General features: G+C 42.4%; 1 protein-coding gene across 3 annotated transcripts in view; it reads right to left on the bottom strand.

Moving 5' to 3' along the window:
- Ddx17 (DEAD-box helicase 17) overlaps window positions 1–15230 on the bottom strand; it is an 18864-nt gene extending 3634 nt beyond the window's left edge. For 2 of the 3 annotated variants that reach the window (XR_002477325.2, XM_021661604.2), the window contains exons 1-12: window positions 14837–15230; window positions 12194–12344; window positions 10970–11069; window positions 9870–10003; window positions 9317–9382; window positions 7741–7882; window positions 7256–7416; window positions 6994–7166; window positions 5915–6025; window positions 5441–5502; window positions 4444–4503; window positions 92–334 (exon numbers count right to left, since the gene is read on the bottom strand). Coding sequence is in view for 2 of the 3 variants with exons in the window: in XM_021661604.2 (XP_021517279.1) it covers window positions 92–334; window positions 4444–4503; window positions 5441–5502; window positions 5915–6025; window positions 6994–7166; window positions 7256–7416; window positions 7741–7882; window positions 9317–9382; window positions 9870–10003; window positions 10970–11069; window positions 12194–12344; window positions 14837–14886 (1453 nt within the window). In the remaining variant the exon portion in view is untranslated. The remainder of the gene's footprint in view (window positions 1–91; window positions 335–4443; window positions 4504–5440; window positions 5503–5914; window positions 6026–6993; window positions 7167–7255; window positions 7417–7740; window positions 7883–9316; window positions 9383–9869; window positions 10004–10969; window positions 11070–12193; window positions 12345–14836) is intronic. The other variant, XM_021661605.2, reaches the window with a different exon arrangement.

The raw sequence follows: 15230 nt of genomic DNA, 5'->3' as shown, positions 1-15230 counted from the left end.
AAGAAAACAAAAAGAAAAGAAAGAAGAAAAAAAAACTCAACAAGGCACAACCAGCATTAGGAAAGAGTCCTTGGAAAATTCCAGGACTTACCCTTACCCCCTCCTCCTCCGCCTCCTCTGTGGTCCACAAGCTGCATCAATTTTGGATTGATGGCCTGATTGGCCTCTTCCAACACTTTGATCAGCTCTCTAGCCTGCTTTAGGTTCCCTGGGGTAAAGAAGGTATAAGCAGTGCCCTTGTTGGTGCTCCGGGCTGTTCGGCCAATACGGTGAACATAATCCTCTGAGCTGTTTGGATAATCATAGTTGATCACAAACTTGACATCTTCCACATCTTCCAGGCCAATGATGAGTCATTGTGTAGGTTGGTGTGGCAGAGAAAGAGAAGGTAAAGACATGCCAAGAGGTGGAAAGCACGAATGCAGATGACAGCAAGAGGAGAAAAGACCAAGTTAGTCACCACTCTGAGTAGGTACAAAAAAGACTCATCCCAACAGAGTAAAAGAGGATCAGTGACTCTCAGGACACACATGGGCACTGCATCTTGATCTGCTATAATCCTATGGGAGCCCCATTCTAAACCCCCAAACTCCTGCCTCTTCTGTGACAGTATGCTGACAGGAGCTACACTAAGACCAGAGTTCAAACTGACACATTATAGTGGCACCCTTTTCAAAGACTGAATGAAGAAGAAACCAGAAAGCATTAAAGTGCAGGGCCAAATCACTTCTACTCTGTTGGGAGAAGCCTGGCACAGTCTACCAACAACACAACCAACTTACCTTCAGACCAGTCACAGAGCAACATGGAAAGGCACTTCATCTACACACTACATTCTCAAACTAAACAGGTTCTTTCTCGCTCTTGTATTTAAAAAGCAAACCAAAGAAAAAATGCACACCTATTTTGCTTTGCTTGAACACCCAGATTATCTTTCCCTTTTCAATCATCACAAGAACACATTACACTAAAATTTCACTGTACTACCAAGCCCAGCTTCTCAAGTGAGGTTCCCCCCCACTCAACTCAAGGTTATTGCAAACTTAGTACTTGTTCAATGATCAGATTGTCTATGTGACCTGGAGATTCAATTGTCAAAGAACAGGGGGAAAAATCATGAAACCTTGAGACACACATTTAATATTCTGTACATGGCTAGGAATTGGGCTGGGTAACCCCCTAAAACTTAAAAATATGTAAATGTTAGTGTAATGCTTTCAGCTAAATGTAGTTTTTAACCTACTTAACAAACAAATTTAATAACAGAATCCTAATTTTTTGTGGGAAAAAAATCTGCATTTTACAAAGAATATTCTGAAAATATCCTAAATAAAACACAGATTTTTGTGATAGAAATAATTAAAAAACATTCTCTGTTTGTTACCAGACCGATGCACACTCCCTCCTCCTTTGGGAAACCGCTGCAGCCGATCCCGTCTCTTTGCCTTTTATATTTGGCGGCCTCCTTTCGAAAACTCCGCCTTCTGACACGGGACCACTGGAGCGCGGGGAGCATGCATCAAGGGTCCGTGGCAGTGAGAAGTCCCCACACACGCTCGCTCTGTGAACTGGCTTAGATGCTTCTCTGTAGCCCCATTTGGTTGCCATGCGCCGGAGAACCTGGGTTCAGGTAAAAATTTCAGGTCCTCCAACGCCTCCCCAAGGTAATTGGGGTGATTGTAGAAAAATTAAAAAAAAAAAAAAAAAAGTTACATCCAAAGGGTCAGACCGCATCTATTGCCCAGACTGGATTAATTTCAGGGGAAAGGGGAGATTAAAAAGAAAAAAAAATTCAGCTGTTGTTAGGGGCGTGTGAAGTAGGGGCATTATGTCTGTTTCTTATTACAATAAAGGCTCCTCAGTCTTTACTGACCCCTAAAGTCCTGAATCACACCAGAAAGACGAGAAGGCACTTATCACAGGGGGCAGCTTGAGTCTCCGGCTTGGGTCCTTGATGTCACAAAGAAAAAATATTACAGGGCAAGGATGGAAGACTGGGGTGGGGTCGGGGAAGGGGTTGACTCCCAGCACTTCTTCAGAGCCTGGCTAATGCTCCTTAGCCACTTCCACTGAGTGACATGGGAAACAGAGCACGCTGAATTACTGCAATTGGATGCACAGGAGTGTGCTTTCCAAGCAGCAAGCACTGGGGCTTCAGATGCTAACAGCTGGAAGTGTTTCTGGAGGGGCTTGACAAGGGGGGGTGGACACGGTGCAAGGTCTTCATACTAGAAGGTGTCCTGTGTGCACAGCTGCCTGGGGTCACCTGAGAGCAAGCACAGAATCTGGTTTTCTCCAGTCCAGGCTGCCCTGAGGTTACTGGTGCACTGCCACAATATTATCTTGCTGTCTTTATAGAAGATGCTGTAGCAGGGTTAGAAGTGGAAAGTTATGTGTTTTGGCCAGTGGCCTGGGAGAGCCTGAGGTCTGGAAAGCCCTACGCCATGGCCTGAAACTCCAATCACTAATTGGGAGAGTCTAAGACTAGGCAGCAGGCTCATCTAGAGCGGCTTCGGGACAATGTAGATTTGCCTCAGCCATGTACTGAGTGATCTGCAGTTGATATCAAAGCTTCTGTTAAAAAACAAAACAAAATAAATTCAATACTTTTAGTTCAACAGTGTGTAGTTTAAACAAAAAGAGAAAAAAAAGAAAAAAGCAAAATAAAAAATATCCCAGTGTAAAGGGAACAGTGGTCACCTGAGAGGACTATTATGAAACTATGGGAGTCAAAGAACTTACCTGAAGGGATCATTTAAGAGACCATCGCTCCACAGAAGTGAAAAAAGGCCTGGTGACTCAGCTGAAAATAGCACCCCTGTCTATGAGGTAGAAGCCTTCACTTTCCAGGATCTTGTAGGACCTTGGTCAGAATTCTGCCATTGTGGTGGGTTTTCTCCCTCCTTTTGATTTTTACAAGGCAGCAAACAAAGGGGCCCAAAACAAGCACTGATGTTGAGTAACAAGAAACAGACTCAGGCACCTTCCCTCTTCCCCTCACTTGAATGAGGGAGGGCGGGACGAAGAGTCTAAGTTATTCTAATGGTAGCCAATTGATTTTGTTGAAAATATGCAAGGGGACATAGAACAAAGATTTTTAATTGTCTAGGCAAGATGCACAAAGAAGCTACCAGCACATAGCAAGCCTGTTTTAAAAACCACCATTACTGAAAGCTTTTAAGTAAACTGCTTTCAGGCTTCTGCCTCCTCTCCCAACAGGCCCCAGTTCTAAGGGCACAGACCCAGACATGACCTCAGAGGGAAGAGGCAACTTCCCACCATGGCTGCAGGGCACTACCTCTGAAGGAGGAGTTAAATTGAATGATAAAATGACTCCATCACTGCTGCATTCAATCTTATCATCTCTATGTTAAATTACACAGGGAAATTTGACAATTCTCACCTTACTCAACAGGAAATTAAACACATCAATAATGGTTCCCTCCTGATGGATAGGATTTCCATTCTCTAAAACAATACCTGGCTATATAACCTAGGCTGACCTCAAACTATTGAGTCTCCTGCCTAAGGCTCCCAAGTGCTGGAATTTATAAGCATACACTACCACGCCCAGCTGTCACAATCTCTTTTTCTGGAGACATTCTTACAGTTTAGGCCTGGCTGGTCTGCAACTCACTACACACACTAGGTTGGCCTCAAACTAAAGAAACCGTCTGTCTATCTCCCAGGTGCTGGGATCAAAGGCACGTATTACCACACCCAGCTGAACTAAGCCTTATCAATGTAAACATTTGGGTCCAGACTTGTTCAGTTCTCAAAAGGTCAAAGTGCCATGGGCTATTTGCATGTATCTTAAATAGCAGTTGAAAGCTCAATAGGAACATCTTCAGATTAAGCTTTTAAATTGGACAATATGCCTATATAGCCAAATGATGGGTAAAAGGAGGGATAACTGCCCATCATTTTTTACTGAAATATTGAGCAATGCAGATTTCATAAAATGACATTACATTTTAATCAAACCTGTTTTATTTAATCATCACAGAAGTGGCATCTTTTTATCTGTAGTAACATGCTGGCAAAAGGGGAAAACTAAAGAAACTAGTTTTTGATAGCTAGGTTTAATTATGCTCCTTCTATCCAGCCAGAAAACTGAACAAAACTAAGAAATGAAGCTGTAAAATGAATGTCTCCTCTCCCTGTAACTTCACAGTCATGCCTAAGCCGTGCTGGCAGACCAAAGCCTGTTTGTTAGGAGCCAGACAAAACTTTGAAAATAAAAAAGAACCACCACAGAAAACCCAAAATAGTATTTAAAAGACCCAACAAAGGTTAAAAGAACATTACAGGGGGTGGTAGAATCATACTTAATACTCTCTTTTGACTAAACTCACATACATACAATTCTAAATTTGACATGACAAGAAAATTTTAAAACCAAAAGAGAAACAAACCACTGACAGAGACCCTATCTATACAAACCTAGCCCACGGGAGGCTACATCCGTGGCGATGAGGATAGGAGCCTTTCCAGACCGGAACTCTGAAAGAAAAGGGGGGGAGGGGCAAGTTAGGGAACTGAGGTTAAAGACCATCTATAAAAGACAAGAACGAAGAAAAATCATTCCCCCATGCAACCAAGAGGTTGTGCCTTCACAATGTTGGCTTTGTACCTTTTTACAGCTTATACCACAGCCATTTTAATTTTAAAGAAAAGTATTTTAAAATTTAAAAAAATTTACAGCCAAGGAATGGTAGCACTCTCTCTTAATCCCGGTACTTAGACAGAGGCAAGAGGATTGAGTTTGAGGCCAACCTGGTCAACATGGTTAGTCCTAGGACAGCCAAGGCCACATGAGAGCCTGTCTTGAAATCGAACAGACAAAATTATGTGCATTCACCTGCATATGTTGAGTGTAGGTGCCCAGAGGCACAGAATCCCCTTGCAGGTGGAATTACAGGTGACTGTTGAGCCACCAGCATGGGTGATAGATAGGGCCTCCTAAAGAGCGGTATGTGCTCTTTTGGCTGAGCCATCTCTCCAGCCCTTTTCACTTGAAAAAATTATTTATATTATTCTAAACTTTAAAAAACTCTGAAGATGTATTAAAAACACCCAGAGTTCAATGAATTAGAACATGGCTGGTTGAACTTTAGTCTATAAATAAAGTCTAGTACAATACTTATTTTGGCAAATAAAACTGTTGTTGGGAAGGCAGCCAGGCCATATCTGCAATACTATGACCTCCTGTTTTTGTGCAGATACCACTCCCCAAAATAATCTATTATCTGGTTCTTTATAAATTGGAGGCGGGAGATGACAGATGTCAAAAAGCTTTATTGTGCTATGCATAATAGCACACACTTTTAACCCCCCCACAACATCTGGGAGGCAGAGGCAGGTGGATTTCTTTGAGTTCAAGGCCAGCCTGATCTACAAAGATCCTATCTCAAAAGAAAATGCTTAGTTTTATTCTTACCATTAAGTACCCAATCTCTTTCTGGTTGACTCTTGTCTCCATGGATACACATAGCTGGCCAACTATCAGAAGAATATTTTATATTAGAAATCTTTACAAAAGAAATATTAGTACAAATTTTGATCAAGTTCTTTAAGCTACATAATACAACACTGTGCTCATTTACACATACAATTATACATCAGGCTAAAATAACACACACACTTGCAACTGCCTTGGCATAGCATAGCAGTGGTTCTTAACCTTCCTTAATGCTAAGACCATTTAATACAGTTCCTTGTGTTGTGGTGACCCAAGCATAAAATTTCATCATTACTTCAGTAACTATAATTTTGCTGTTATAAAATATAATATAAATATCTGATATGCAGGACACCAGATATTCTAACCCTGTGAAAGAGGGTTCAAAAAGGTCATGGCCTACTCTACTGGTTGAGAACTGCTGGCATAAAGTTATCTAGATGCTGTACTCACCCATCTCTGCGCATCCTTCGAGTGAGGTCATCACAGCGCCTCTTTGTCTCCACAAATATTATAGTCTTATTTTCCTTTTCTGCCATGATTTCCTCCATTAGCTGGATCAACCTGAAAAGACCAACAATGTAGTCATCACACAGAAAAGATCTTTACACCAATCACACAGATATTAAGCCCCAAAGCTACACAATTAAGAGTATGGTAGCACATGTCTACAATCTCCCTATCACTTGGGAGGCTGAAGCAGAATGGAGAATTCGAGACCAACCTCAGCTACGTAACAAAAATCTTCTCTTCCAAAAAGGAGAGACCCCAAACCTAACTTTTTCTTTCCTCTGGTTTTTTGAGACAAGGACTCTCCCTGTAGCCCTGGCTGTCCTGGAACTCACTCTGTATCCCTGGCTGGTCTGGAACTCAGAAATCCGCCTGACTCTGGAGTGCTGGGTATCCACTATGGGTGGCTCACAAGCACAGCTAACACCAGCCCCAGGAGATATGACGTCTTTTCTTGACTTCATGGGCACAGTGCATGAACATAAACAATGAAACCTAATTTAAGCTGTGATCACAGTATTTGCCTAGCATGCATGATGGCTTGGTTCAACCCCCAGCAAGAAGTAAACCAAGTTTGGTAGCATATGCCAGCACAGGGGAGATAGAGGCTCAAAGTCACCTCTCCTGTTATACCGAGAGCTCAAGCAAATAAAAATTCAATCCTAACTAATTCATACCAGATTCAAAGCAGGTCTGATGTTTTTGATATCACTCCTGAGATAAATCTTAAGCCTGCTTAAAAACTATACAGCTGGCATTAAAAAAGCCTGGATTCAAATGATTACATTCAACTACAATGCTCCAATGAATGACAGAATGTTTTCAACCTTAAAATAAAAAACAAAAAACAAAAACCCTGGCTTTCTCAGCTATGATGTAGTACAACTGTAACCATAGCACTTGAGAGGCTAAGAAAGAAGGATCATGAGTTTGGGGACCACTTTAGGATACCTAACATGTTCCCGTCTCAAATATAAACTAAATACTATAGCAAAATAAGACAATGAAGGCTCTTTTCATACTTGTGATCTTTTTCACTTTCCATACAGACATCCACAATCTGTAGGATGTTGTGGTTGGCACTCAACTCCAGATTGCCCACATTGATCTGGGTGTAATCACGCAGGAAATCCTCTGCAAGCTGCCTTACTTCCTTTGGCCAGGTTGCACTCCACATCAGTGTCTGCCGGTCAGGCTATCAAGAAATGAAGGTTGTCCTTTAGATTAAGGACCCATATGACAGTCAAACAGATGTAAGTAGAGTGAAATATCAGCTTTACAAACCCTGATTTGGTCCACAATTTTACGGATCTGGGGCTCAAAGCCCATGTCAAGCATCCGGTCAGCCTCATCCAATACAAGGTAAGTACACCGGCGAAGGTTTGTCTTTCCCGACTCCAGGAAATCTATTAGGCGCCCAGGAGTGGCTATGCAAATCTCAACACCTACAGAGCAGGGGGAAAAAAAAAGTCTTCCCTGAAAACTCAGTACACAGAAACTTGTAAGCAGCAGCCCTAGTGGCCACATTCAATGTTACAGCAATTGCTAACTGTACAGTAACCAAAGAGTATGTATGGTGTAAGAAAACTCCACAACAGTAGGTTGTCTCTAGCCACAAGTTTTCCCCACAAAGTAGCTGATAGAACTGTATGCCAAGAATTTCTACACTTTAGAAAATACTGATTTTTTTTCACAAGAGTCCAGCATTTCGTTCAATTTCATTTACAGGAATTGACAAAACATGACAATGTATTGTTAAAAAAAATTACCTCTTTCCAAGTCTCGAATCTGGGGGCCTTTAGGAGCACCTCCATAAATGCATGTACTCTTCAACCTAGAACACTTTCCATAATCATCAGCCACCTGCTGTACCTGCTGAGCAAGCTCTCTGGTAGGAGCCAGCACTAGACACTGAAACAAAGCGGGAGGGGGAAATAAACTTGAGATAATCACCCCAACTTGGACAAAAAAAAAACAAAAAACAAAAAACCACCCAGAGAATCAAAAGGTACTAATTCTTCCCTTATTGTCTTTTAGTTTTGAGCAGCAGGGCACACTGGCTTGTGAGAAAATAATTTACTATTTAGAAATAGAAAGGACACTAGTGACCTCCCCACTTGGCTCACTTTGATGTGTTATGACTAGATGAAGCATAAATAACCCACTTAGGTTGGTTTACACCATGTATTATCTACTAAAAAAAAAACCAAACCAAACAAAAAAGCAGGGTCAGGCAGGGACTTGACCTATGCAGTCTGAACTTATACATGAACTTCTCATGCCCCTGCCTAAACCTATCTAAGTGGAGGATTAAAGATATGTACAATCACACCCAGTTTTGTATTACCTACCTTTAACCCCACAAGATGAACAAGTGGCTTAAAAAACACCCATGCAATAAAGTTATAAATATCAACAGGAAGTATACATAAAATTTAAGCTTGGTGCACATGCCTAAATGCCAGCACCTAAGAAGCTATGGCAGAAAGACCAGTAGTTCAAGGCTAGCTTTGGCTACAAACCAAATCTGAGGCCAAGCTTAGCTATGAGAGACCTTGCATAAAAATAAAAAAATGACAGCTGGGCAATGGTAGCACACACCTTTACTCGCAGCACAGAAGGCAGAGGAAGGATGATCTCTTTTAAGTTCAAAACCAGCCTAGTCTACATTAAAAAGTTTCACAACTTGATCCTGAGACCCACAAGGTGGGAAGAACTGACCCTTACAAGTTATCCACTAACTTTTCAGAATGTGCTTGAGAGCTGTGGCTATAAACCCAGTGGCTGAATATTTATCTAACACACACCAGGGCCTAAATTCAACCCCTAATACCAAAACCCAAAGAGTAGTTTTAGAGAGATGGAGCTCAAATGGTGGGGTAATTGCACAAGGGCACAAATTATAGATACCCAGAAGCACAAAAAGAGGAAGAATGCTTCAAATTCAGTTCATTGCTGTGTAACTTTGGGTAAGACATTTAATCCCAAATAAGACGTGCTGGAGGGATGACTCAGTGGTTAAGGTCACTAGTCCTTTTTAGAGGACTGGGGTTTGATTCCTAACACCCATGTTGTAGATAACAACTGTCTATAACTCCAGTTCTATGGGGTTAAAATGCTTTTGTGTACCCTCCATGAGCAACACGCATGCACGCACACTCCCTGCACGGATGCACACACATGCAGATGGTACACAGACATATGCAGGCAAAACAACTATAAACATTAAAAAAAAAAAAAAGAAAAAAAAAGAATTAAGTTGGGTTTTAGACACAGTGCCTAAAATTCAACCATCATTATTCCATGCAGTTAATCTTAAAAATTACAAAACTGTAACACACTTACAATTGGGCCATCTCCTCTTTCCAAGTATGGCTGGTGGTTTATATGAACAATTGCAGGCAGCAAATACTGCGGAAGTATGAATCAACAATGTTATACAAACCTAAGCCATTATCTTAACATTTCCAAGTTAAATCAGTAATTAATAGTGGCCTAATGGAAAGTCAGAAAAATAAGAGCACATAGAATTTTACTTTTTGGGGTTTTGAATACAGTGTTTCACCATGTAGCTCTGGCTATCCTAGAACTCACTACCAAGCTGACCTCCTACTCACTGAGATTACCCCTACTCAAATACAGTATTTTAACTGAGTTTAAGAAGTGTGAGGTGGGCATGGTAGCACACCTTTAATCACACCTTTAATCCCAGCACTTGGTAGGCAGCAGAGGTGTGCAGTTCTGAGTTCAAGGGCAGCCTGATGTATTCCAAAGTGAATTCAAAGAGCCAGGACTACAGAGAAACTCAAGCAATAAACCCCCCCCCCAAAAAAAAACCCTGAGAAAATATAAGACAACTAGGATAATAAAGTTACCATATCAAAAACTTGGTACCTACCGCCAATGTCTTCCCAGAGCCAGTCTGTGCAATGCCAACCATATCCCGGCCACTAAGAGCCAAAGGAAATCCCTGGCACTGAATGGGAGTTGGTTCTGTAAAATGCTGATCCATCAGCACATCCATGACATACTCTGTAAGAAAGTAAACACATTACTGCCTTTACTAGTACAACTAAAGGCACACATGAGGTCTCAAAAAAGTAGCAGTTACTGATGCTAACACTTAGCTTTATCATTCTCCAAGAATTTTAAAACTAACCTTTGGCCAGGTCAACGCTAGCTCAAGAACTATTCTAACAAACCTAAGAGCATGGGCCCATAACTCATTTACTGTTGCTGAAGTTTACACTCTATCCTATATATTCTGTTGTCTTATAAAATACAGGGGAGGGCTGGAGAGATGGTTTAGAGGTTAAGAGTGCTTGCTGCTCTTCCAAAGGTCTCAATTCGAGCAACAATATGGTGGTTCATGACCATCTAGAGAGATCTGGTATCCTCTTCTAGAGCGTAGGCACACATGCAGGCAAAGTACTGTATAAATAATAAATGGCTTTAAAGGCAGGTATAGTGACAGACACCTTTAGTCTTCGCACTTGGGAAGTAGAGGCAGGTAGATCTCTGAGTTCCAGGCCAGCCTGATCTAGAGGCTTTGTCTTAAAAACAAAAAATTTTTGACCTTTATTATTTTGGATCTATGCATGATAAAGTGTGAATCTGTGAAGGTCAGAGGAGAACTTCAACAAGTTGTTTTTTTTTCTCCTTTCATATTTATGTGGGTTCCAAAAATCAAATTTAGGTAGTCTAAACACTTTCACCCATCTGACTAGGCCCTGCTAAATTACAATCTGTTCTTTTCTTTCTTTCTTTTTTTGACAGACGGTTTCTCTGTGTAGCCCTGGCTGTCCCTAAACTCAAGAAATCTGCCTGCCTCTGCCTCCAGAGTGCTAGGATCAAAGGTGCCACCGCCACCGCTGCTGCCACATGGCTACTATCTTTTCTACAGAAAAGTTTCCTATTTGTCTTGTCCACAAAATCCTGGTCCCTTCCAAACCTTTAGCAACCAACCACTTCATTAATGTAGGAGTAAAGAATACTTACGTGGAAAGTTAGCATGATGGAAGGCAAAGACAGGTTTTGGACAAACATCTCCCCCTCTTACTGTAATCTCTTTCTTTCGGCGGAGCTCATCAACTTCATACTGGGGGCCAGAGGGGTGGGGAGGAGGATGAAGAAAGACAAAACTTCTCAATTTAGAAGCTTCATTATTACACAAAGATAAATATATCTTACATGAATTCAAATTTGTGATGCACATGACTAAGAGGCTCCATTTTCCACAGGAAAAAAAACGCTTTCAAGAAGAATTCCTAGGCAGCCAGGTAGTGCTTTTGTAATCCCAGCACAGCAGGTAGAAGGATCACCTCAAGTTCACAGCTAACCTAATCTACAAAACAAGTCCCAGACCAGCCAGGGTTACATAGTAAGACAGCCTACAAACCGTAGAACTTGGGCCCAAATGCTCTTTCCATTATATAATTTTTCTAGACAAGCAATCACCTTTAGGTTGAGAATACACTTAGGTGGTTAAAAGCACACAAATATACAATTTTAATTTATTTTAAAAACTAAGTTTGTGAGGGTGTAGTTACAACTTTATATACAAGTGGTGCTAGGTTTGAGGCTGACACTGCTTAAAAACAAACAAACAAACAAACAAACACCTCAATGATTGAGTACTTGCTCAGGGTTTAACAAAAGAGAAACCTGTAACCCTGGCAGTCCAGGAGCTGAAGTAACAGGACAGCAAATTAAAGGCCAGCCACAGTGAGACCATGCCACATATACAATAATTTCATCACATAAAAATTAAAACATAACACAAAGTCAAGATATGGTGATGTGCTTTATTCCCAGCAACTTGGTAAGAGAGGTAGATGCAGGGAGATCTGAGGGCAGTCTGGGCTACATACCAAGTTCCAGGTTGGCCAGGGCCTGTCTCAAAAACAACAGCAAAAAACCAAAGCAAAACAACAACAAAAACTACTTAAACAAACTGAGTGGTGGGGACACATGCCTTTAACCCCAGCACTTGGGAGGAAGACACAGGTGGAATTCTAGGAATGGGGCCATCCTGGTCTAGAGTGAGTTCCAAGACAGACAGCCAGGGCTACCCAGGGAAATCCTGTCTCAGAAACAAGAATCAAAACAAAACAAACCCACAGCAACTTAAAAAGATCTGACCTAATGTAACATAAAGCACAAAACAACACTTGGATCATTAACCTCTTCTTGAACATTCTCTCTCTCACCCTTCTTTCTTACCGGAGTCAGTCTTGCTACTTCTGGATGTTCCACATAAAAATTCTTCTCAAACTTGGGGAGTTCACTCAAATCCCACTTCTTTTTACGCAACCGCTCCCCAGGATTACCAAACTTCTTCGGAGGAAGTCCACTACCACCTCTTGCTCCAAACCTAGAAGACATAAGAAAATGTAGATTCATTAGCACCCACTGCCCATGTTTAGTGATGGTTCCTGGAAACCCCTTTAAAAAGAACATTCATCTTACACATCTTAAGGATAAAAGCATAGACTGAAACTAGACAAGATTCAAATTCTAATCCTGCAACTTTCTGTGTGATCTGGGAGCAAACTTTACTTCTCTGCACCTCAGTTTTCGATACAGAGAATAGTACTACCACCTATTTTAGCCATCTGACAAAATTACTAGGTACCAACATCTTACCAAGTGTTCTAAACTGGTACTAGACATTCTGCATGGAGTAAAACCTTCACAGGACCCCTCTCGTAGGGAAGGATAATCTTTCAAACTGCAAGAGCAAGACTGTGGAGAAAAACAAGCTTCAAGTGAGTCCCTCAAAAGTTTAACAGCTTTTTGGCCAATTTCGCCATATGCTGGGGCAAGCACTTCTCCACTAATCTACAAAGGCAAACTTCGGGACATTAAGGGCTTAGTGCTCACCTTTAGTTTATTCTTAAGAGGCAAAAAAGAGCTGTACTACTTTCCTCTCTAGTCTTGATCTTTATTTTATATTTATACATTTTACTCTATATCTCCTTTTTCTTCCCCAAAGAGTACTATTCTTGTTTTGAGGCAGACCCTCATAAATCTTGTAGCCACGTGGTCCCGAGTTACAGAAAAAAAAATAATATGTAGGCTAAAGTCTTTTATTTTGTTTTTGAAAAGGTTTAATGCTAGATATGGTATTGAACATGTGCAATGCTATCACTTAAAAGGTGGTGGCAAGGTCAGAGCTAAAGGCCAGTCTGATCTATCCAACCCTAGCTCCAAACAAAACCCCCTTCAAACAGATTTAAAATGAAGTCTTGTTTTTTATATATCCTTTACAACAAACAGGCAAGCTAAACAAGAATACAAATACGGCTATTTGACAAACCTAAACTCTAAGAAACTAGAAGCTACTTTTCCTAGAACAATCCTAAAATCATCTTTACTTGGAGTAACCTATGTAAAGTACAGAACTTTTAAAGGCATTTTAAAATCTCATTTCCTTATTCCACTACAGAACTGGAGAAAATTTGATAGTAACTACTTTTAAAGAATTTCATCCAGCTGGGTGCGGTAACACACGCCTGTAATCCCAGCTGTGATCTTTCTCCGGGAGGCAGATGCAGGCTGTTCCCTACGAGTTTGAGGCCAGACTAATCTACAAATGGAATTCAGGGCAGCCAAGGCTACAGAGAAATCATGTCTCGAAATCAACCAAAACAAAAAGCTCAAGCCCAATTTTTAAGAAGTTTTTGGCCTAACTCAAATGAGTCTAGTGTAGCTCCCATGTGTTATTTCCATTCTTGCTGCAAGCCAGCACTGCTTGAATTTTAATGATCTAGGAAAAAAATATATATATAAAGCTTCTAAAATTAAGATTCCTTTACACGGCTTATTTTAACTGAATTTTCATTTTCTTTCTAAAACTGCCTCCCACTTTGAACCTTGTAAACACAAGATCTGTGTAGCCCAGGCTGGCCTTGAACGCTTAAGCTCCTGCCTCAGTCTCCAGTGCTGGGATCACTGGCATTTGACACCTCAAGGGGTCTATTTTGCTTTCAATACTTTTGTTACTTTTAAAGACTTTCCTCCCCTTCCAGGTGGGATCTCTCACTATGTACACCAGGCAGGTCTTCAACTTACAGAGATCATCATGTCTTTTCTGAGTGCTGGTATTAAAGGCATGTGCCACCACCACCAGCCAAGACTTTTTTGTATCCGAATAAAAAGCACCCAGAGTTTATCCCAGAGGTGAATTGTTCCCAGTCTCTAGGAGTCAGGAACAACGTTAGCATAGTTTCGGTGTACTGATTCCAGGGTACACATTCAAGGATTTCTCTACCAACACAACAACAAAGCTTCCTACGTTAATTTAAAATATAGAAACAAAACTTACTGGCTTAGGCCTCAAAATTAATTCTGAAGTACAACGGGAACGTTAATGGGCAATAAATAAATAAAATAAAATGTCATCTGCTTTCCTGGCTCTCCCAACTTCGACCTTCTGGACAGAAGGCAACACTATCACTCCCCATCTCAAGGGGCGTCCAATGAACCAAACGTGACGGGGCAGGGGTAAGGCCTAGTTTAGAATGTAAAAAGGCCTTCTCGACTCCAGCCCCTCTCTTTAACAGGGGCAGCTGGAGGCATAACGGAAAAGAAACCATGTCAAGTCCGCTTTTCCTAGACGGAACTTGAGCATCCGGGTTCTTCTTCTCCGACAGGCGCTGCGGCTTGCGGGGGGGGAGGGGGAATCATAGATGCTCGGCGGGCGGGCCAGGAGGGGCGACAAGGCCGGCCTGCCCGTTCCGAGCCAGGCCCGCAGTCCGCAGAGGCGCCCGGCCGGGCCTGCGGCCCGCGCGCCGCCGCCATTGTGCGTCGTGAGCCACGGGCTCGGCGGGGCCACCCCGCCCCCCGCCCGCACCTCCCCCTTACCCTCCGCGGTCCCGGTCCCGATCCCGATCCCCAAAGCCGCCTCCGCGCATGGTCCCAAACGGATAAAGATCTGGGAGCGGGGCACGGATGGCCGAGCTCGGGAGGGCCTGCGGCTCCGGTCTAGTGACGACCGATGGCGGCTGCGCCTCCGCTGTTGGGGCGGCGGCAGGCGCGGCGCTCTCTCGCTCCGACGCGCTGTCTCCCGTCGCAGACGCCACCGTCGCCGCCTCTCTCGTCGGAGACGGGAGCAAAACACAGAGAATCGGGGCTGTTAGGGCAGCGGGGAGGTCTGGTCACGCGCAAACCAGGCGGTGCCACGGTTTAGGCGTCTCCTTCCCTTCCCAGCGACTGCACAAAATGGCGGCGGCCGCTGAGACTGCTCCAACTTAACGCT

Source organism: Meriones unguiculatus, chromosome 8 (genome assembly GCF_030254825.1).
Source record: "Meriones unguiculatus strain TT.TT164.6M chromosome 8, Bangor_MerUng_6.1, whole genome shotgun sequence".
Classification (NCBI taxonomy): Eukaryota; Metazoa; Chordata; class Mammalia; order Rodentia; family Muridae; genus Meriones; species Meriones unguiculatus.
Note: the sequence above shows the minus strand (reverse complement) of the source record. Positions and strands in the feature narration are given on the sequence as shown.